At 46.6% G+C, this 22,741-nt stretch overlaps 1 protein-coding gene across 13 annotated transcripts in view; it reads left to right on the plus strand.

The window, feature by feature from the left end:
• Positions 1 to 22,741, plus strand: part of Il1r1 (interleukin 1 receptor type 1) — a 76,022-nt gene that overhangs the window by 34,169 nt on the left and 19,112 nt on the right. For 6 of the 13 annotated variants that reach the window (XM_063266739.1, XM_063266741.1, XM_063266740.1 and 3 more), the window contains one exon: positions 15,927 to 15,990. In XM_063266739.1, coding sequence (XP_063122809.1) covers positions 15,933 to 15,990 — 58 coding nt within the window. In that variant the 5' untranslated portion in view covers positions 15,927 to 15,932. Of the gene's footprint in view, positions 1 to 1,214; positions 1,311 to 7,656; positions 7,723 to 9,578; positions 9,651 to 15,926; positions 15,991 to 22,741 lie in introns of those variants that run through there. The other 7 variants (XM_006244747.5, NM_001412594.1, XM_006244749.5 and 4 more) reach the window with 6 other exon arrangements.

The following is a 22,741-nucleotide window of genomic DNA, read 5'->3' on the forward strand; positions in this document are numbered from 1 at the left end:
GTCAGGCTTCACAGCTGCCTTGACTCTGGCAAATGCTCTTCTAAGTTACTCTCAGTAGCCAGCAGGTCAGCATTCTCTGTGGATGAAGGTTAAAGGTGATAACAGTGTGTGTGTGTGTGTGTGTGTGTGTGTGTGTGTGTGTGTGTGTGTGTGTGTGTTTGTGTGTGTGTGCCCAACTCTCTTCGGTTTTGCTCTAGGTAGACGAGTCTTCCTTGTGAAAGTTGCTCCCAGACCTGGAGATCTGGCCAAATGTAACTAATTGTTCAGGAGTGTTCCTCTTAGAGGTTTGGGCTCAGAAGAGAGGTCTTAATGAGGCAAGAGGTGGATTCCTTAACCACTGTGGTTGGATGTCTCCTCTCTCCAGACAGCTTGATACTGGGGTATGTAGCTGCACTGTTTACAAACACACACAGCGCTTGGTTGTTTACAGGCCCCCTTATTCTTACTGCCCTCTGTCCTCTCAGTCGTCCTGTGAGTGAGATGCCAAGACCACGTTGCTTTGTATCAGAATCTTAGAGTCTCTCTTGTCTGAGGACTGGCACCTTCTGGGCTTCAAATCCCCATGTCAAAAGCCTCAGGGAGTTGGCGGGAGGGGAGAGAGGCTTCTGGGGAAAAGCAGGTACACTCACCTTCATGCCAGGGCTAGCTCTCTGTACTGCTTCGGATGTTCACCAGATGGGCACATCCCATCATTTTGACCTCAAGGAACACCCTAGGAACCGAGGCAATAGAATCTAATCAGTCAGGCTACTTGGGCCATGATAAAGAGGAACTGAAGTCCGTCTGTCATTGGAACTGGTTCCCAATTCACCCTGGCTCAATGCCAGTCTTCAGGGTGGTGGATATAAGGCCCAGGGCTGTAAGCTCCAGGAGTCAGCCTGGTGTTGGGGACAAGTACTATCCCTTTCCCCTCTTAACTTACCAAGCAGCTGCTGGCATCCTTTTTTTTCTTTGACACCTTCTAATTTCTTAATATCCTCCACATTATTCTATTTAATAATCGACACTCATACCCTAAACTAACTCCTGAGCTCAGTGGAAACATCCTGTCCCTTGAGATGGGATCCGATGGGGGAAGGGACCTGGAATATGACTTATTTTCAGTCTTGGGCTGACTGCCGTTCCGGTGCACAGTAAGTACTTGCCAGTAGGCTTGGTCTTGGGTGGCCAGTGTGCAGTTCAGTAAAAGCCATTTGTTCTAAATTCTCACACAGCCTTGGCTCTGCCGAAGCCCTGTGCCGTAATGTGGCTGGAGAGTACTCTTCATGCTGCCGAGGCTTGTGACATCTTCGGCTAAATCCTCCATCCTGGTGAGACTCTGCTTAACGTTAGCTTTGCTCATTTTACCAAGTAAATATTCACTGAACAGTTCTATGCGGCGGGCACTGGGGGAAGTACTAAGGAAAGTGCGGGAAAGAAGTGAAAATCCCCGTCTTCTCGTACACAGGCCCTCTTGGCAAGTCCTAGAATACTAGAGGGATGGGCTCTTTGGTTTTTTTCCCCAAGACAGAACTTTAAAATTTAAAGTTTAAATTTTATCTCTTTGCGAAACATGTGTGTCTGGGTGGCCTGTAGGACACAGGGAGCATCTCCAGTAGAAAGGGTGTGGAAACAGTGGTCATACATGCAGCTCAGTGTTTCTCTAAGGAATAGATATACTCACGGGCCAGCTGTGTGAGAGAACCAGGATGGATTGAAAAACTTGCGGATGGGAGGGACCAACAGGGAGTGTCTAATCACCTGCAGTCAGAAATTCTAGAGAGGGAACAGCTCATTGATGAGCAGTGCAAAGCTGGGATGTTGCAGTGGGAGAGCCATAGCATAGGGTATGGGGAGGAGTGTAGATCCTCAAGAGTCTTATGCTGTATGGTGGATCTATTGTGAACCTGACACTTCAGAGCAGAGAGGTTATCAGGGCCCTGACTCATTGGCCATGACCTACCCCATGTGTCGTTAAAGCTGATGCGTTCCCCTCTCTCTGTGGTTGTGACTGATGGTTAGCAACGCAGGAGAAGGATCTTGCAGAGTTAGCAGCCTCACTTTCCTCTGCTTGCCTACCTGGGCCTCCAGAAGTGCCAGATTCCTAGCCACACCCGGCGCAAGAGTGGGCAGAGGGGCCCTGCTAAAGAGAGCTGTCACCAAGTGTGGAGAGTCACTGGAGATTTTTCCCTTTGGATTCTAAGCTCCTCCTATGTCTCTTCCTCCTATGTCCATCCGCACGTTTGTGACAGAATGATTGAGACATTTTTCTACCTCACCTGCTTTGAAAAGAATCTATAAGATGTCATACATTTAAAAAGAATGAGAGATAAAACAGAGAACGGAATGTTAAAAACAACCCAGAAAGCCCCAGTTCAGTGTCTTGACTGTAAACGTGTAATACTTGGGAAGGTAAAATTGATGTAAAGTCAGGTAGAAACCTTTACTTGGTTTTCATTAAAGGGGCAGGAAGAGCAAGGCATTGGCCTCTGAAGTTGCCCATTGCACAAGTGCGGGTTAGGAACCACAGCACAGCATCATGCTGACAGAAAGGGCCTCCAGAGGCTGGCTCTGCATGTCTCAGCCCAAGAAGCCAGGCCTCCTGAAAGTGCGGCCGTGCTTTCTAGAGAATGAAGGGAATGATGGCTCACTGTCCCTTTCAGTCAGGGACTCTTACCCTGTTGATCACAGGACATTTTTGTATAAATATTTTTAAACCACCTGTTTGCAGCTCCAAAATGATACTGTAAAGTTTAGCTACATTACCATTTTTTTTTCCGGAGCTGGGGACCGAACCCAGGGCCTTGCGCTTGCTAGGCAAGCGCTCTACCACTGAGCTAAATCCCCAACCCCTGCACTACCATTTTTAAGCAGCAATGCAATGTCTGAATGCAAGGAAAACATGAAATCACTTCTACTAAACGCACTTATTCCGACACGTCAGTGCTTAGGGCAAGTCTATGTGGCCTTTTATATAAGTTGACCCGAGACTATAGCATGGCCGCAAACACAAGCCTTCAGGGGAACAGAGGAGCTGGAGGCCACATGCAGACCTGATCTTGACTCAAGTCAAGGCCTCACTGTAGTCGGAGCTGAGTAACAGCAGTTACAAACCTCCCTAGGCCTTTCAGCATATATGGGAGGCCGCCAACTCTGCAATTTCTATAGATGTGGAGCGGAGTCAGGGGTTAAGCTCAAAGCAGCAAAACATGTTCTGTTGCTGCGTCTGGGGGGACACCTGGTTCTCATCAAGGACAAGGAGTCAAGTCTTCATGAACAGGACTGCCTTGCGTTGTTCCAGACTCTAGAATTTGACTGTCACCCAAAGTGTCCCCTGCCACATCCTTCATGTCATTAGGGACTTGACCTGACTGGGGAAACTGATGGAGAAGGGACAGACATATACAGACTGGTATTCTCCAATGATGGAGAGGCCTCGGTGCCTTGGAAGCTCAGTGTGTTTATTTGTATAGAGTTGAACAGATAGGCGGGGTTACCGTATACAGCTGTACAAGGAGGCAGGATTAGTGTATCCAGATATACAAGGTTATTGCATGTAGTTGAGCAAGAAAGCAAGGTGCACTGATCTCAGTACCATCAGTCTCTGAAGGAGAGCAGTCTTCAGGCTCCAGAGGGGGCAAAGCTATGACGGACATGTTCTACAAACACTGTCAACAGCCACACTCGGACCCACAAGGGAAGGCTTTTCTGGAGCCCAGCCTGGGGAAGGGATCTAAGGCACTGGGATTCTTGACACAATGTCAACCACAAGCACTCACTAGCTCCTTATGTTTGTTTCCCTTCTGTATAGTTTCTGGAATGCTCGCCCAGAGGCCCTGCCAACCATGTTGACAACCACTGGCTTCACTGCATGACTAGGTAGCAGTGATTAAAGCATTTGTGTGGGTGTGGAGCCTGGCGTAGCCCATGCACTAGTAGATAAGCTGTAGGGGTGGATGGTATCGAAGCTAACCACCTCGGATGGCATCATATGTAGAGGTGGCCGTAGAGGTCAGAATGCTGGGTATCACCTTCATGGGGGCGGTTGGTGAGGAGCACAAAGGACTTTGATGGAGTGGAAAATATCGGGTTATTCCTGGCACCTGTAGTTGTTGCAGCTTGTTGGAACTGAGCACCCAAGGCTTCTGTGTCCCACTCTATATATGTTACCTCAGTTAAACACTATAGAAGAGAAAGCAGTGGAGATTCTGAGGGAGAACACTGCTACAGCCTTTGACTCTCTGTAGATCCTCAGCCTAAGAGTCAGAGCTCTTCTCACTCCACTGGCCTAGTCTTGATTGTAGTCTCTTGCAACAGTAGCCCCATCTCTGTCTCAGTTTTCCCTTTTGCCCTTAAGCCCGTGTTCCTTCGTTGGAACGGGCCATCTTGTAGCTTTAAGCCTGATATAGCTGAGGACTGACTTTTCCATAGTAGCACATGAAACCAGTTTGGCAGTGTTTTTACCTTATCTTCATCTCTATGCATCCTCTGTGGTTAAAAAAAAAAAAAAGATACTTCCTTCCCCTCTTTGTGTGGGTAAATAGGCACAATCAATGTACTACGACTGGAAACTGAAGGCCTCGATGTTCACTGGGGTTTCCAAGATGTGGGTCTCTTCAGTTCCTTTTTGTGTCTGAGGCTTTCTTGCTTGTAGTTCTCTAGAGCCTTGTCTCTAGTGGTTCCCACGGTTAGACTGTCTGTGTGTGCCACTGTGTGTTGCTAATCTCTGCCGAATAAACATGCATCGTCCCTACCCTCTCCTTCCTGAGCCTAGTAAGTTCCTAGGCCCCTGAACTTTTTAGAAGTTAGTGTTAGATGCTCTATCTTATCCCAAAGGTTTGAGCTTGTGGCCTTGATGCTTCCGGTTCTCATGACTGGGAATCACGAGTTGATAAGGGACATTTACTGAGAAAGCATCACTTAGACATTCAACACAAAGACTGAAGGAGAAATCAAAAGCAAACACCCACCCTGGCTCTACAATGTAGCTTACCTTGCAGTTCGTTTCTCTGACGCCTCTTACTTTTCCCTCGAGGAGATCTTGGAGGTATCTTTCCTTTCCATTCAGCGACACCCTCACCTTTGTTTCAATATAAAAACAACTCCCTTCCTAGATCTCCTTGGATATGTGCCTATTTTGGTTTCAGAAGCAAGGGTTCCTGTACAGAATTATAAAGCAGTTTCTATAGTGATGTGGGTTTGTAGCCTTATGTATTCCTTCAGCCTTCCCTGTCACATTGACATTTTTTTTTAAAGATTTATTTATTTATTATACATAAGTACACTGTAGCTGTCTTCAGACACACCAGAAGAGGGCACTGGATGTCATTACAGATGTTTGTGAGCTACCATGTGGTTGCTGGGATTTGAACTCAGGACCTCTGAATGAGCAGCCAATGCTCTTAACCTCTGAGCCATCTCTCCAGCCCCACACTGACAGCTTTGGTCTTAAGGCTGTCGACGGGTGAGTAGCTGGTTGACTGTGTATAACAGAGGGACACCCAGGGAGCATCGCCATGGGTGGATTTAGTTCAATACCAAATCCCATTCTTTACATTCCCACCGATTTCTAGTAGTCAAGTAGGCTGTGGCACTTTGTAAGCTGGGAGTACATGCTCAAACTCTCGATCTTTCTCAATTATGACCAAATCAATGGAAACTGAATTTTCTAAATATTTCTCCACACATTAAATTTACACATGCATGTGTGTTTCTGGGGTGAGAGGCTACAATTGTGTTACAAATGCTGGAGCACTATGAGGCATTGCTTTGAACGGTAGGCATGTAGGGGTGAGGCCAGAGATGTGGAATGTGTGTGCTGTGGTTTGAGTGTGGTCAGAAGAGATCACAGGTGGGAAACATAATCTCCGGTGCAGTTATGTTAGGCAAACCTCAGAGACAATTAGGTCTCGAAGGCCCTGTTCTCATGCATGGATTAATGTCAGTATTGGGAAGTGAGTTCATTCTCGCAGGAATGGGGGTTTTACAGGAGAGAGTGCAGCCCTTGCCTGCTTGCTCATTCTTGCCCTTTCTTGCCCTTCCACATTCTGCTTTCCACATTCTTCCATGGATGACACAGCACAAAAAAACAAAAAAAACAAACAAAAAAAAAATGCTGGCACCATGATCTCAAACTCCAGAACTACAAGCCAAATTACTTTCTGTTCATTATTAGTTGCTTGGGGTCAAGCATTTTGTCATAGCGGTAATGTAGGTAGGTAAGTAGATACATAGATAGATGATAGATTATAGATAGATGATAGGTGATGGATGATAGATAAATGATAGATTAGAGATAGATGATTGATAGATGATAGATAGGTAGATGATAGATTATAGATAGATGATAGATAAATGATAGACTACAGATAGATGACAGATGAAAGAAATAGATGGTAGATTATAGATAGATAATGATAGATGATAGGCACTTGATAGATGACAGATAGATGGTAGGTAGATGATAGATAGATGATAGATAGATAGATAGATAGATAGATAGATAGATAGATAGATTGATAGATAAACAAGGTTAAGATTTCCTTTATAAATTTCGGATTTGGAGGTTGGCTCCATCAGCTCCCTGGGAGGAGGAAGAACTTATTCTTGATTTACACTCACTCCCCCTCCCCCAGCCTTCCGGGGTTTCTATTGAGGTGTGGCTTCCTTAGAACTTCCTCTAGAATTCCCTCAAGTCCATGATCTGTACAGCTCTGCAGTTCACCAGCATGTCCGTGTCAGAAAAGAGCCTATGAGTGCAAACGGATAGGCCCACTAGAGATTGGACCACCAGCACCTGCCTCTTAATCATGCTTCAGGGTCTCAGGTACCCTGGAATTCTTTCCCCAACTCCCCACTCCAATTCCATGGCTGCTACAGTCTGTCTTGTTTGGTCTTGGGGGACTTTACCCCCAATATGTCTGCCATGGAATCTTTATAGGCCTTTATAGAAGGGAATGTAGCTACACGTATGGACTAGAGTCTCAACTTGTGATACACTCAGACCCCCTCATAATGTGGAAAGGGCTGGCTGGAGAGAGGGTTTGGGGGAAACTATGAGCTACTGTTGTGCCTACTCTGGACAGATCCTACTATATGGCCAGCACAACCTGTCTTTCCACACTGAGATCCCAGGCCTGGGACAAGCTTCCCCCAGGACCACTTAGGAGTTTCCTCTGAGGTGGACCCACACAATGAGTGTCCGAAGTATATCTTACAGCACCCTGCCTAGCTTCTGTTCTGGAAGGCAGGATCCACAGTGTTTGGGGAATTCCTCAGGAAGAGGAAGAGAATTCTTCAAGTTCTTGGGAAACTTCTCATTCATAAGAAACTCTGTAATAGGTTCAGTATGACCACCTACAAGAAAAATATTCTCTTCAGTCCTGAACTTGCCTTGAGGGATGTGCTGGGGTCTATAACTGTCACTTTTCTTGTGGTTTCATTGGACAAAGTAGATCTTGCAGAATGACAGAAAGCCATTGCCTCTTTCCCTGCTAACCCTGGGATGAGGATCAGCTCACTCCCACTTGCTGCTAGCTTGTCCTTCCTTCACGGCTCTTGTCCTGGCCACCACCCTTTTGAGAAGGGGCTTTTGTTGGGAGTCAATAGTGGTCATATTGATTCTTGTACTGATTTTCTATTTCTTTTATAATTTTCTTCCCGTTTGATGCTCCTCAGTCTGAGTCCAGTGCTACGCTAGGCTGCATCTGTTGCTGTAACAGAACCCTGGAATCTGGATAATAGGTAAACAGTTGTTTATTTAGTTGAGGTGGCTACATCGATGGAGGGGCTTGCGAGGCCTCCTAAGCAGCAGAGGGAAAGATAGGTGGGTGTTTGTGGAAGAAACTGAGTAAGAGGTTGCCTGGCCTTGTAACAGCCTTCTCATGTGGACTTCAAAGATGGTGGGTGGGGGATTCCTTCCATCCCCCACCTCTCTTCCACTAGAGTTCCTGGCCTAAGTACGCTGTGGAGTATGGCTCTCTGCTCACAGGGGTAATGGGGGGATGGGGGGAAGCTGACCCTGTCCTGCTTTCTCCCATCTTAGGTAGGGAAGGTCAATTGCTGGGGAGCTGTCTGAACTGTCTGAGGCACCTGTATGTTGTACCATGAGATGCTGTGTAGCTTGTCCCTGGCTATGGGGAAGGGGTGTGTGTGAGTGCCCAAGGCCAGTGTCTGATGGGACACCTCGGAGCTGTCACAAGCCTCACCGCTGCTAGGGAAGAGATGTATGCTGGGGCAGAATGGCACAGGTACTTAGGAGCAGCAGCCAAGACACTAGCTGTGAAGCCGGGGTTTATTTCACACTGATGCTTTTCAGTCTGAGTCTAGCACTGTGTTAGGCTGCATCTGTTGCTGTAACGGGACACCGGAGTCTGGATACTCTGTATCCATCCCCAGAGTCAAGACAAAGGTGGGGGTGAGCCAGGTGCTGTGAGCTGGAGACTGAAGTGTCTTTTGTCTGAATAAGTAAGGAGCGCTTGGGCAACAGTTTCCCAGGAATAGTGAGGGTGTAATTGTGTGTTAGGGGTCCAGTTGTGGGTAAGAAGCAGAAGGGTGAAGCCATTTAAAGGGGGTTTCAGGTGGAAAGCGGAGTGGGTTGGAGTGAACGGGGAGTCTTCTTTGCAGAAGGTCCCCCAATGCACTCAATCCTCCGATCTCTCCTGCTTCCCATTTTGCGAGCCTCCCTGTGGTATTTTCTCTGCGATTCCCATCAGCCATAGTCATTTTTTTTTGAGGCTCCTGGGGATTGAGGGGACAGAAGCTCCCAACTGTTCCCTTTGATTTTGTGCTGTAACGTGGCGGCAGGTGATGATAATGATGATGATGATGATGATGATGATGATGATGATGATGATGAGCCACCGTGCCTTCCCCGGCAGTGAGTGTGATGCTGAGTTCTACCTCCCAAGTCCAGCATGACTCATAGTTTGGATTTAGTGTATTTAGTCTACCGCAAATGCTTAGCATTGATTTGTTCAGTCTGTTTTAGAGGCCGACATTAAAAGGTCCCACCAGCTCTTAATAGGCATACGGAAATGACTCAGGCATGGGGGGGGGGGGAACAGACTCCAAAATGCTAGAGGAAACTGCAGAAAAATTAACCTGTAGTGAGATTCCTACAGCACACACCAGCAAGGCAACCACACATGGCTCTTTGGAAATTATTTTAAATTCTGAATATGGGAACCAGGCATATAGATGTTTAGTTTAAGGAAAAAAACACTTTTTTTCCCAAAGAAACTAATATGCCTCCTCCTAAAAGGGACTTTTCCAAGTTTCCAATCCTTACTTAGCTTTGTATTTCATCAGTACTGAGAGACAGTTACCCCCAGGGGTTTTTTTTTCCTATCAATTTCTGAGTCTCTCTGTCTGACAGAACACATAGTGCATGTATTTAATCCATTTAACCCTTTGTGTGTCAAATTCTGTACTCCTGACTCCTTTGCCTCGGTCTCCTAAATCCTAAAGGACCATGGGACAGTGAGCTCCTCTTGGCTTTGTCATGAGTGGATAATGCCTTTAGACTTGTCTTGAGGTGCTGGTGGCCCTGGGGCCATTTCTGCCTGTCCATTCAACAGACCTGTGCTCTTTTTCCCCAGGTAGACAACGCCCCTTAAAGATGCTCACTCCCTCTTGAGAAGCAGAACCACTCCTATAAGGCCTTCTCCAAGGTAACAGGCCTGGTCACCACAGGGCTCCTCAGTCTATTCTCAGGGGTGATTAAGGGTCTTCTCCTTTCGGCCATAGGTAGTCTTGGGATAGCTCCCCCTGTACACAAGGACGCTTGCTGGCCACAGTTTTCTTGGGGGGCAGTTGTGTGTTTATCACATCAATTCTTGTTTCTGTTTTTAATGGAGACAGTAAGAGGGAGATGGATGGGACTGGTAGACACACGGCTTGATAGACTAAGACAAGGACCGTGCGGATCCCATGTATGGGGAAGCAAATTCCAACACTTGATGGCAGAGAAGGGAAGCGCATGGTGACGGGCGCTGGAGGCTGGGACTGGAAGGACAGAGGGATAGACGGAGGTGTTGTCAGATTGTCGAGGCGTCTGTGGTCCCTGGCTCTTCTGCCCTACTGCAGGTCATTGCTGAACCTCTTCCCCAGGCCACCTGATTGAAGAGAGCTCCCAGTGTAGCGGATCAGAACCGTCTTAGAACGCTCAGGGCCTCTTCTCTTTTCTACACCTTCTAATTCCTAACTTCTGTTGGAGAAAACACAGATGGTCTCCTTGCAAGGGGCATGGGGCTGCTTTTGCTGAATGAAACATACTCCAAACATGTCATAGCACGCTGCATTCATCTCAGCCTCCTAACCAGAGTGTGACCCTCCTTGACCCCTGGATTAGTCGGGGTTCTCTAGAGTCACAGAACTTATAGAATGTCTCTCTATATTGAGGGAATTTATTATGATGATTTATAGTCTGTAGTCCAACTACCCCCAAAATAGTCAGCTGTGAATGGGAAGTCCAAGGATCTAGTAGTTGCTCAGTCCCACAAGGCTAGTTGTTCCAGCTGCTCTCCTGAAGAACTAGGGTTCCAACAGATGTGCTAGCAAGTTTTTGCAAGCAGGCGAAGAAGAGTGAATCTTCCTTCTTCTAATGCCCTTATGTAGGTCTCCAGCAGAAGGTATGGCCCAGATTAAAGGTGTGTAGCACCACGCCTGGATCTGGGACTGGCTTTGTCTCAGGCTGGCCTGGAACTCAGAGATCTCCTTGCCTTAGTCTCCTGGGATGAAAGGTGTGGACTACCTCGCTTGAGTTTAAGTTTTCCATGCTAAGATCCAGGTCAGACACTTGTGCCTTCCAGATCTGGATCACAGGTGTGCTCTCCAATTCTGAACTGTAGTTCATTCCAGATCAAGTTGACAGCCAAGAATAGCCATTACGGCCCCACCTGAAGGAATACAACCATTAACCACACTTCAGTCCCTCTTCTGCTCATCTGACCTCTAAGAAATCTGTTCTCCATGTTGTTGCTCTTGACTCCAGCTTATTTTGCACACAGTGGCTAAAACCTCTACAGAAAATGAACATCTAGCCACACCCCATCCCGATATGTAAAATCTCTAAGTGACTTTTTTTGCCGTCAGCAAATTGACACCCTCAGTGAGGCCCTCCTGTCATAGCCATTGTGAGCCTCACCTTTCCACGTTCACTTCCTGGCAGCTGCCTTGTTTATGTTCCAGAATGGAGATATTGCTTAATATCCTCGTTCCCTTTCATAGGCAAGTTAGGGGCCCCTCCTCCCCCTTTCTCCTATGTGTGTGTCTCACATGTGTATGTATGTTTGTGTGTGTGCATGTGTGTGTGCACTCACACATGTGTATAGTGCATGTGTGTGTATGTGTGTGCATGTGCATATGTGCTTGTGTGCTTGTGTATGTACACATGTGTGTGTATGTGTGCATGTGTGTGTGTGTGCGTGTGCATGTGTGTGCATGTGTAGGGGAGGGTCTCACAGCCTGATGGAATGAGTACAGATACACTCATTTCCCCTGTAACCACCAAGTTCCATGGTCCTTATTCCCATTTCTGTGCCCAGGATTAATGTTGACAATTCAATATGCAGTTGTTCAGGCGGACCATGGGTAGAGAAAGAAACGATGGAAACAGAAAGTCTTCCTTCAAAGCGTGTCATCTCAGTGTGCGGTTTTGTGATGACAGCAGAAGGGGACCTTTGCCACACATGGCTCCCATGTGCCAAGTCATTTTACCCTCCTCACAATACTCAGGGACAAATAACCATTACCAGCTCCATGTGCCATGTGGGGAAACCGAGGCAGGACTGAGCTTTTCCAATGTCTCACCTCTTGGTGGAGACTTGACCTGGTCAGTCTTACCCGCTGACCCTGAAACGTCTACTTTAGACATCTCTACCCTAGAGCCTATGTTGTTTGTAGATATAAGAGGTTAGTGTATTTGGGGATGTCTGTTTGCTTCTTTGCCTGTTTATTTTGCCTATTTGTTCTGGCACAACGGCTGTGTGTCATCCAGATTGACCTCAAACTCATGCTCCTCCTGCCTAGCTTCTGGGGTGCTATTACAGATGTATGTGCCTCCACGCCCAGCATTTGTTGTTTTTCTTGGGAGTGCAGTTGGTGTTATTTCAGACGGGATCGGGCGCGTTCAGGGTGGTATGGCTGTAGACAGTTGGCGTTATTTCAACGGCTTGTTTTACAGCTTCTGTTCTAGTCTCTTCATTCCTTTACTACCTGTCTTAGGGTTTTACTGCTGTGAACAGTCACCATGACCAAGGCAAGTCTTATGAAGGATAACATTTAGTTGGGGCTGGCTTACAAGTTCAGCGGTTCAGTCCATTTTCATCAAGGTGGGGACATGACAGTGTCTAGGCAGGCATGGTGCAAGAGGAACTGAGAGTTCTGTGTCTTCATCTGAAGGCTGTTCTGAGGAGACTCACTTCCAGGCAGCTAGGATGAGGGTGTTAAACCCACGTCCACGGTGACACACCTACTCCAACAAGGCCACACCTCCTAGCAGTGCCACTCCCTGGGCCAAGCACCCTTCCCAGCATGGTATGGAAATTCAACCCCCAGGTCCTGGTGACAGATAAGGACCTAGAAAAGCTGCCATTGAGGGCAAAGGGTTTTCTCACATCTTGCCTACAGCAGGGTAAGTGTTGATGGAAAACTTACCCCCACTACTTAAGAAAACATTAGGGAAGAATCTCATCTTAGGTCATTGGCCACGGTCTTGAAATAATTAAAGGATGGTTCATCTGCAGTTAACCTAGAATTCCAACTGGCCATCCACACGCCGTAAAAGGCAGCCTGGCATGCTTTTCTTTTTCTGCCTAATAATCAAACAAGCCCAGTCTTGTACCTGAGTGAACCTGCAGCCAGCAGTGTCCATGCAACTTATTTATAAACACCCTTGTTGATATTAAAAAGACTGAGGAGCGGGGAGTGGGTACTTTTCTTCCTTTCTGCTGTAAAGACTTGACAGACAAGTCCTATGCTCACAGAAGGTCATTAGAAGGCTGGCCGGAAGCCTCAAGTTCCCCTAGCTTGTTCTGAGTCTACTTTAGAGTAAATACAGCAACTGTGCTATTAACCTACATTGTGGTGAATGGCCCGATTTTTATGGTAAAGGATCAGAGTTACAGAGCATGTTAGGAATGTAGTCATACAACTCTAGGGTATGTCTAAGGGTAGGTTTCAGGTCTTAAGCCAGGCATAAGAGTCAACATCCTGATGCTGGGGTTACAGCCACAAGATCTGAATGGGCGTGTCCCATAGCCTCTTTTAAAACCCGCCTCCCGTTAATCTTCATTTTCAAAAGCATGTAACATTTGGATACCTTCTAATGCAATTTCTCAAGTAGAACATTTTCCAGCAAATTTGTAAATCCTTCCCATACTCAGTCTTCCCGAATGTCATCTTAGTTAAAGGACTGTGTTTCACACTTTTACAGCCACAGGTAAGAATACAGGCCTATTGAATGTCTCATGAAATCAAAGAGTCTCAGCCTTCTCTGGATGGGGCTTGTTGCTGAGTTGAAGAGGAAGCTGTTTATTTTGCTCGTTCTTTTTGCATTCGTTCCTCAAGAGGTTTTAGTACAGACTTCTGGGTTTCCAGCGCAGATTCTCCGCTTTGGGGACAGGAAGGAGCAGGCCGTGTTTCCGGATTCATGAGGATTCTAAGCCCAGGCTAAGTGGAAGATTATGCTGAGGACATAGCAGGTCCCAGGTTGCTAGGGGAGCCCAGAGGATAAAGCTCTTTGGGGCTTCCAGCTCGAGGTGCTGAGGTCCGGTGCAGTAGGAGGAATGGGTTAAAAAGGAAGAAGCTCAGTGCAAAGCTGAGAGGCTGGGGCCCATGGTGAGGGCTGCTGTGGAGAGAGCTGGGGAGGGAGCTGAAAGAGTCAAGAACAGAGTAGCCCAATACTTGGCAAGGGAGCTGGGCTCTTCTGTGTGCACTGGGAACCTAGGTGGATTGTTGAACAGTTGACTTTATTAGAAAATGTAAATCCACAGGCAGAGATTCAAATAGGGAGCTCAGTGTCATAATCGATCTGAGCAGGGGCTGGAGGTGGCTGTATGGACAGCATAACAGGATCATGAATAAATTGGGTGTGTTGGTGGTGAAGGATACCAACTCTTAGGGTCTAGGGAGAGAGTGTCCCTGGCGGTAGCAGCCTCAGGATCACAGAGCCCTGGTCTCTTTTGAATGCATGCTTAGTAGGTCTGGAGCCCTGTGGGGACGACAGCCGGGTGGGGTGAGGAGTTCCAGGATAGGGTAATTTGGTGTAGCAAGAATACTCACTGAGCTGTTGGGATTGGGGCTCTTGGGGATCTCCTGAGTGAATTTCTATAAAAGTTTGCTGGAGATAGAAGGCTAGAACTTTCCGAATGTCATCATGAGGGCCTGAGAAGGAGAACAGAATAAATAGAGGGAGGAGGCGGTAATGTAAGTTTACGTTGCTTGGGACTTGAGGGGTGGCACGCAAAACTGAGAGCTTTGTGTTCTTTGCATTAATTTGACAGTGTTTTAGGGACTTTGGTTTGTGGATGGAGTAATGGGCATGTCCCGAAAAAGGTTAGGCAAGCGCTTAATCTGGCCACACTCCCTGCCATATACACAGACAAAGGCCCACGCAATTAAAATAGCCAAGGTATGAAATCAGTCTAGGTGTCTATCAACATGGCTAACACACATGTGGTCCATGGATGCAGTGGAACATTATTCAGTCGTGAAAAAGGAACAAAGTTACATCATTTTCTGAAAAATGGGTGGAATGGGAGAAGACCGTATTATCCAAGAGAAAGGCACATGTGTTTTATTTCATATGTGGAACCTAGCAAAAACCCATGTATGATATGTCAGGAGAAGGTGGGACTTGGGGGGGGGAGAAGGGGTGGAAGGGAAACAGGTGAGGACAATGAAGGGTAAATAAGGTCGACGGACATCATACATTTGATGAAAATGTCACAAAACTCAACATTTTGTAAAATGAAGGCATAGCAGTGAGAATTTTAAAAGTAGACCCCATCACCAGGAACACAGTTTAACATGGAGCTGACACGCTAAGCACCATCTACCGTCATGCCACTGACAGGAGCCAAGGTCTCCTTTGTGTTCATATATGCTCACCAGAGACCTTCTGGAAAATATTAAAATCCCCAGCGAAGGGAAATCCATCCCAACCACAAGAATAAACTCAGCTTTACTGTGTCGACATGATTTAGTTTAGTCTTTTTGGGGAGGGTAAATCTCCATGTATCATGCTGTATAGGCAATTAAATATTGGATTTTAAAATGAAGGTTTGACTTGAGTTGGGTGTAGGGAATACTCTCCAAGTAGAGACAACAATGTACAAAGGCAGAGACTTTGGGCTTAATGGGTCTGCTTGTCCCTTTTCCTGTGGTGGCCAGTTCCATTACCGTAGATAAAGAAATATGTAGGTGCTCAAGCCCCTTCTACACCCACCCATGAGCTTTTATGATTTCCTGGTTGGTTATGGTATCTAATCAAGTGGGAGTGTCATGTCAACAGTTGTTCCCCTGTGTCCTAGAGACTGTTAACATCCTAAAAACCGTGCATCTTCAACACAGAAGCATATTCTTTCAAGTCAATTAGTCCAGCAGTTTGGTTGGATCTGCAGATGTAGCTCTCATGGGTGTGGAGAGCTGGGTGTGGTCTGTTTTGGTTGTCAATGTGTTCTGAGGGGATTCACTAGTGGAGTGCTAGACAAGATGCGTATTTGGAGAAAGATGCCAGAAATGCTTAGAATCTCAAGTTGTCAAGTGTGTCCCCAATTCAGTTACACACGCCCCAACCTAACCAGAAGCCTAGCATAACTTGGAATGGTGAAGAAAGCTCTTCAGTGTGACCTGGGGTGTGGGTGAGGACAGGTAGGGCTCAGGGCATGGGGATGTTCGCTGGGTTGGTAACACCCTGCCTTTCTTCCCTTCTTCTGTTTCTCCAGGAGAATATGAAAGTGCTACTTGGGTTCATTTGTCTCATTGTGCCTCTGCTGTCGCTGGAGACCGGTAAGTCGGATGTTTCCTCCTCTCTAGTCCACAGACAAAGGTGATGGAGAACCCCTGGCCCTGTTCCTCTCTTGGAGACTTTTACTTCAGTTACACCTAGGACATGGAGTCTCTTGGCCCCAGAACTGCCCACCTGAAAGTCTTTTTTCTGAGTTTTTAACTCTCATTCTCTGCCTGGTATTTTGGGAAACTGAGGGCAGTGAGATTAAGAGCTCAGGGTGACTGATGTCTCTAGATTTGAAATGAGAGCTCCCTTCTAGGTCTCTGGCTCTGGTCCAGGCCTCCTGACACCTCAGGGCTGTTGGGAAGGTGTGCCGCCTGCCTGTGCTGGATTAGGTGTCAAGCCCCTGCTACTTTCCATAGTCTCATCCAGTTTCTTCATTTTCTTACCTTCTTCTTCATTTCTCAACGTATGTCCATTGCACCTTTACAATGTATCAACTGGTGAGAACTGAAACTGTAGCAGTGAACAATCTTTACCCAGGTAGCTGCTGGCTGGTCCCATTCCTCCTAGGAGAGACAGGATGCCAAGCAGTAGTGTAGATAAGGTAGTCAGAAACACGAGGAAAACATGGAATATTTGTGAATGGGAGTAGACAGAAGGTTCAGTTTTTACAGATATCTCACTGAAAGGTCGATTTTGACCAGAAGCTGAAGGAGGGGAAAAAAGACACCATGTGAATTCCAGGCTGGGAGAGAAAAGTTTCCTTGACAGCATGTGCAAAGGTCTAAAGTGTCAGGTATATTCTAGCACTTCCATACTTAGAGAGGTGAGAGGCCAGAAGATACAAAGCTACTAGGTTAAGAGAGAGATGACAGAGGGATTGAGGGAAACCTTGAAGACTTTTTTTTGAAGAATTCTGACTTGGATGGACTGAATCCTTTGTTCAAAACCAGAGAGGTTGAGGCCATGGAGGTGACTTCGTGCTAACAGAAAAGTGACCACATGAGTCAAATCTGTAGCACCCAGGTAAAAAAATCACATATGCAAGGGACAGTAACTCTAGTGCTGTGGGGGTCAGACACAGGAGGAGAACTAGGCTGGCTATCTGGAGCCACCACCACTGCTGCCATCTATAATAGCATCACCTCTACCACCATCATCACCACCACCAACACCTCCACCACAATCACCTCCACCACCATCACCTCCATTATCATCATCACCAACACCAACACCTCCACCACCACCAACACCTCCACCCCCACCAACACCTCCACCCCCACCAACACCTCCACCATCATCACCTCCACCACCATCATCACCACCAACACCTCCACCACCACCATCACCTCCACCACCATCATCACCACCACCAACACCCCTACCACCACCACCTCCACCACAATTACCTCCACCACCATCACCTCCATTATCATCATCACCACCACCAACACTATCACCTGCACTGTTAACAACACGCCTCCACAGTCACCACCACCGCCACTGCCACCACTACCACCACCACCACCACCATTGCAACAACAACCACAACAGTAACATCCCGGAGAGACTATCTAAAGTATCTTATCTGACTCCTTTTTGTTTTCTGTTAGAATAGAGTCTCAGGAGACAAAGACAGAGGCAGAAAGAGGTTAGCCGTTCAGAGGTCATTGTGACGATCTAGGCAAGCCATGATACCAGTGTGTCCTGGATTGGAGGTGATATTGACTTGATCAGAGATGAAGAGGAGAGTCAGCCAAGGCTGGGGTGTATGTTGAGGATTCATAGATGGAGCCCATATGGGGTGTAGGACTGAGACTGAGGCTTTGGTCTCAGCAAATACAAAGCAGAGTTGCCAATGATGCTCTATGGAAAGGTCAAATGTTCCTCTGTGTGTCCAGTGTTCGTCCCAGTGTATCCTATGTGCATCCTGTGTGCATCCCGTGTGCGTCTGTGTGCGTTCTGTACTGTGTGCAGACTGATAAGTGTTCTGGGTATGTGAATGCTCTCCGTGCGTGACAAGGCAGCGTGGGGACTGAGAGACAGGATGGAAATACGAAATCAGAGCAGCCAGCAAGCAGCTGGTGTGAGCTGAGGCCAATCAAGGTCACCGAGTGCAGTAAGAAAGATAGTATCACGAACTGAGTTCCGCTTCCTGTAGGGTGATTGACGGCCAGGCATCCGGTGATCAGAGAACTAGTAAAAGTCTAACCTGAAGGTTTGGAGAACTAAGTAGAGAAAGTGTCTTGGGGTGAATGAATAAATGAATGAATGAGTGTGTGTGTGTGTGTGTGTGTAAAATAAGAACATGTTGATGCAGGTGTGCCGAGAGAGATGACAGCTGTGAGTTATTTAATGTAGCAACTTACAAGTTGCCCTCCTACTGGAGTGGGCCCAACCCTCAGACACTCAGATCGCTACTGTTGTTGTTTCTGCTACTATTTCATGGTGGAGCCCTGGAAGTGAGGCTCTGACCCACCCCTAGTTCAGGCTGACTTCCTGAGAGGTTTACTAAGATTAGCCAGTATTTGAAGTACTAATATACACACATATTATGAAATCACAATCAAAGACAAGATAATAAGTGTATCTACCACTCTCAGCCTCCTCTTCATCCCTCCCCATTGCCTCATCCCCAGACAAGCTACTTCCTGTCACCATAGATGGTCTTGTACTCTCTAAAATGTTAAATAAACAGATTTATCAGCATGTGCTCATTCTGAGGGAAAGGGATATGGTGTGTGTTTTTTTTTAAACCCCTCAGATTAGTTGTAAGGCTTGCACATGTTGTACTCATTTATTTTTGAATGACCTTGGCAACCCTCTGTTTTATGGGCACAGAACAGTTATTTATTCATTTATGTACCAATGTACACTATGGTTTTACTAGTGTTTTTCTAAATATGATTTTAATAGAAATATGTCCATTTGCTCCTCCTTTTCCTCCCGCCCTCCTTCCTTTGAACCCCTCCCTGCCCCTCACTCTCAAGTTCAAGTTGATAATGTTGTAATTGTGATTAATCAGTTCCATTAGGTCTTAGTATGACCTACCCCACACCCGCACTGAGTCCTACTGATTTCTTAAGTCAGCCTTAGTACAATTATTGGATGATTATCCCTAATCTGCTTTCTCTGCTAGACTGGCTAAGTCCCAGCTGCCTTTCCCAAGTGACTTGGTGTTCGAATCTCATCCAGGCTGCCTTCCTGTTCCATCAGCCTGTCCTCAGGATGCACTTCTCCTGGCCATGTGCTCATGGTCCATCTTTCATGGCTGCCTCCACCTCTCTCTGTCTTCCTTCTCTCCTATTCTTTCTCTCTCTGTCTTCTTCTGTCTCTATCTCTGTCTCTCACAATCCCTACTGAACCCCCCTCTCACTGCAGCCCAGTAACCAAGGCCCGCCTACCTACAAAGTCCCACCCACATATAAAAGCCCTGCCCTCCTCTAAAGCTCCGCCCAACTCTGTTCTCCCCAGTAATGTCCTGTAGCCACTTTTATTTACCTGATAGCTTTAAATTGGGGGAGCAAGGTTTACACAATAAAGGGTGGTATACCAGACCTTGGGGTTTAGAACTTAGCATTTTTTTTTCATTAATAGGAGAGTCTCAGTTTCTGATGAACCTAGTCTTGGTTTGTGTATAAATATCTTCAGTTCTCCTTCATTTTGAAATGCCATCCTCCTGGCCCTGGTGGATTCTGGGAAACAATTGCACTTACTGAAAACTTGTGTGCAGTACAAGACATTTGTCTCTCACCACAGTCAACGTTCCATTCCTTCATACAACCGAACTCTGAAGTACCTGGGTGGATGTGTCTTCTACTTATTCTTAACGGTTTTAAAGCTCGTAAGGTGTGTAGGTTAATGTGTTTGGGAGGTAATGTGTAGGTAATGGTTTTTTTATTGGCCCTTTCTTTTTTCCTGGGATTCCTGTTATGCACAAGTCATTTGTTCTCAGAGGAACCAAAGACTCTCAGCTGATTAATTGTTGTTTGCAAGTCATTTTTTTTTCTGTCAATCCACATTCAGACTCTCTAGCGAAACAGTCTTTAATTATGGGATTTTTCCACCCCAGAATTTCGGATTCCAATGGCTGTTTCCTCCTCCTCCTCTCCTCCCCCTCCCCCTCCTCCTCCTCCCCCTCCTCCTCTTCCTCTCCCTTCTCCTCTCCTCCTCCTCCTCTCCTCCTCCTCCCCCTCCTCCCCCTCCTCCTCTCCTCCTCCTCTTCCTCCTCCTCCCCTTCCCTCTCCCCGTCCTCCCCCTCCTCCTCTTCCTCTTCCCTCTCCTCCCCCTCCTCCTCCCCCTCCTCCTCCTCTCCTCTTCCTCTTCCTCCTCCCCTTCCTCCTCTTCCTCTTTCTTCTCCCCCTCCTCCTCTTCCTCTTCCTTCTCCTCCCCCTCCCTCTCCCCCTCCTCCCCCTCCTCCTCTTCCTCTTCCTTCTCCTCCCCCTCCCCCCCTCCCCCTCCTCCTCTTCCTCTTCCTTCTCCTCCTCTTCCTCCCCCTCCTCCTCCCCCTCCTCCTCTTCCTCCTCCTTCTCCTCCTTATCGTCCTCCTTCTTCATGTCCTCCCCCTTCTTCTCCCTTCCCCCCTCCTCTTTCTTCTTCATTAACATTCTCCTTGGTAAGACATCGTTGTCATGTAGTTCTTTTATATTTTAGTAATAGTTTTTCAGTAGTTTGGGATATATTTTTGAAAGATCAGAGTCTTTGTAGGGTAAATGTAACACCCCCACATTCCCCTGAAACAATTTCCATTGGCAGTTCTGTTCACGCTCTGTATGGACCCAACTTTCCTATTTTTTCTCTTTTTTATTTTCTTGTTTGTTTTTTGTCCTTTTTTTGTAGTATTTTGCTGAAAATTGGGCATTTTTGTTAGCATAATGTATAATCTGGAAATCAGGTGTCTTCCTTCTATGTCCCCATAGTTTGTTGTTGTTACCGAGTTCTTTTAAAAGTATCTCTCTCTCTCTCTCTCTCTCTCTCTCTCTCTCTCTGTGTGTGTGTGTGTGTGTACTGTTGCTCATTAAGTGCAGAAATTCCCTTCTTTCAACTCTTGGAGCTGTGTGGCCGTAGTTTCCAACACCATACAGCAATCTCATCCAAAGCCCACACAGTCCAGTTACAGTTGCCTACATTGGGCAGAGCGAACGCTGTGCTGACTCATTTCCCAGCTGCGAGCCCCTTGCTACTTGCAGCATCTCCAGGTCACGTGGTTCTGCTCCGTCTTTGCTTCTTTCTCCTCCTCTCCCCCTCTCTCTATCTGCCCCACCCTCAAAGACCTACCATTCCACCTTTCCTCCCCACTGCCCAATCACGGGCTCCAGCCTTTATTGACCGGTAAATGGGGAGAAGGTTCACATGAGATCACCTAGCTTGTACAGGGGCCAGCCCTCTTGAGGAAGCAGAATTAACGTCAGAATTCAAACAGCACCAGGACAACCCACAATAGTGCTGGAGTTACAGGCATCTGTGGTGGGCGATGTTGGTGCCGGGACCTGAATTCTGGTCCTGAGAGGGCAGTAAACCCTCTTTAGCACTGGGCTAACCTTCCAGTCCATTGTTAGGTGATTTCTCTTTCCTTTCTCTCTATTATTTTTTACATTCTGTAAGTTGTTGCTGTTGTTTTTGTTAGTGCGTTTGATGGACTTTCTGAACCAGCCTTGTGGAGTCTTGTGTGTGTCCATTGGAGTCATCCGTAAATATAGTGGCTGGCTAACCATCAGAAGATCTGAGGCCGGCTATTCTCTACCGTTTGCCCAGGGGCAGCATGAGGGCTGTTTACAGCTCTGCCTTAGCCTTCATTTCCCGCCTATATATGACCTCAGAGTTATTCAGCTGTGAGTCTGAAACCTTTTCTGGATCCAGTGGACAGCTATGTGTGTGTGAATCTGGTTTTCATTCCCTGGATATATGCCAGAGTGTTCAGGCCTCCCTTAGGCCATGGCCCTCATGCTCTGACTGATGTTGTAGCTTTAGTAAACACTTGTTGCCTTATTAAATAGTTGACACTGCGTTTGTTCGCAGAATACCCTGAGGATAGGGCTCTTCTGAAGAAACTCTGCTGTCAGGTCAGCAACCTGGGATGTTTGAGAAACTTCAGACCAGTTCTGCCTGCTAGTTTTCAGAGACATGGTGTTTGCACAGGTCCTGGTTTGAATATCAGGGAACTGAGGAGAGAGGGGTGGTTGCTAATTCACGAAGCAATAAAACACGCTGTTCCATTTTTATCAGCGACTTTCTGAACCTTCCTCCTTCTTCTGTCCTTTCTCCCTGTCTCCCTCCTCTTCTTTCTAATAAATGTTTCTCTGAGTGTCAGAAGCCTTTGGCTTAGGGAGAACCCAGACAGACCTGAACCCAATCTAGCCCTTCCCCTGCTTTTAGGGACGAATGATTTTCAGAGACTTACGGGCTCATAGTTTAGAAACCCTCCTTAAGTTATTTTTCTTTCAAACGTACAAGTTGGCGAGGTGGCAGTTTCTTCTAATTCATACTTTTGTCAAAAAGAAAAAAAAACACTTCAATATGTTTGTGTGCATTATCTGGGTCTCTAGGCTGTTCTGGTGACATATTTGTCTCTATTCCGATGCTACACTGACTTAATTTTGGTAACTTTATAAAGCTTTACAGGTTTATAAGATTTTAGTATTGAGTTTTGTGGTGCTCAGAGATAAGAAACCAAATGCCTTGTTTGTCAATTTGTATGAAATGTCCTGATCATATTTTGATTGGGATTATATTGAATATAAATATGTTTGGAGCAGAAACAGCTTAACAAGAGCAGTTCTTCTGTTTTACACACACAGGGTTTATCCA

The sequence above is a fragment of the Rattus norvegicus genome, chromosome 9 (assembly GCF_036323735.1).
Source record: "Rattus norvegicus strain BN/NHsdMcwi chromosome 9, GRCr8, whole genome shotgun sequence".
Lineage (NCBI taxonomy): Eukaryota > Metazoa > Chordata > Mammalia > Rodentia > Muridae > Rattus > Rattus norvegicus.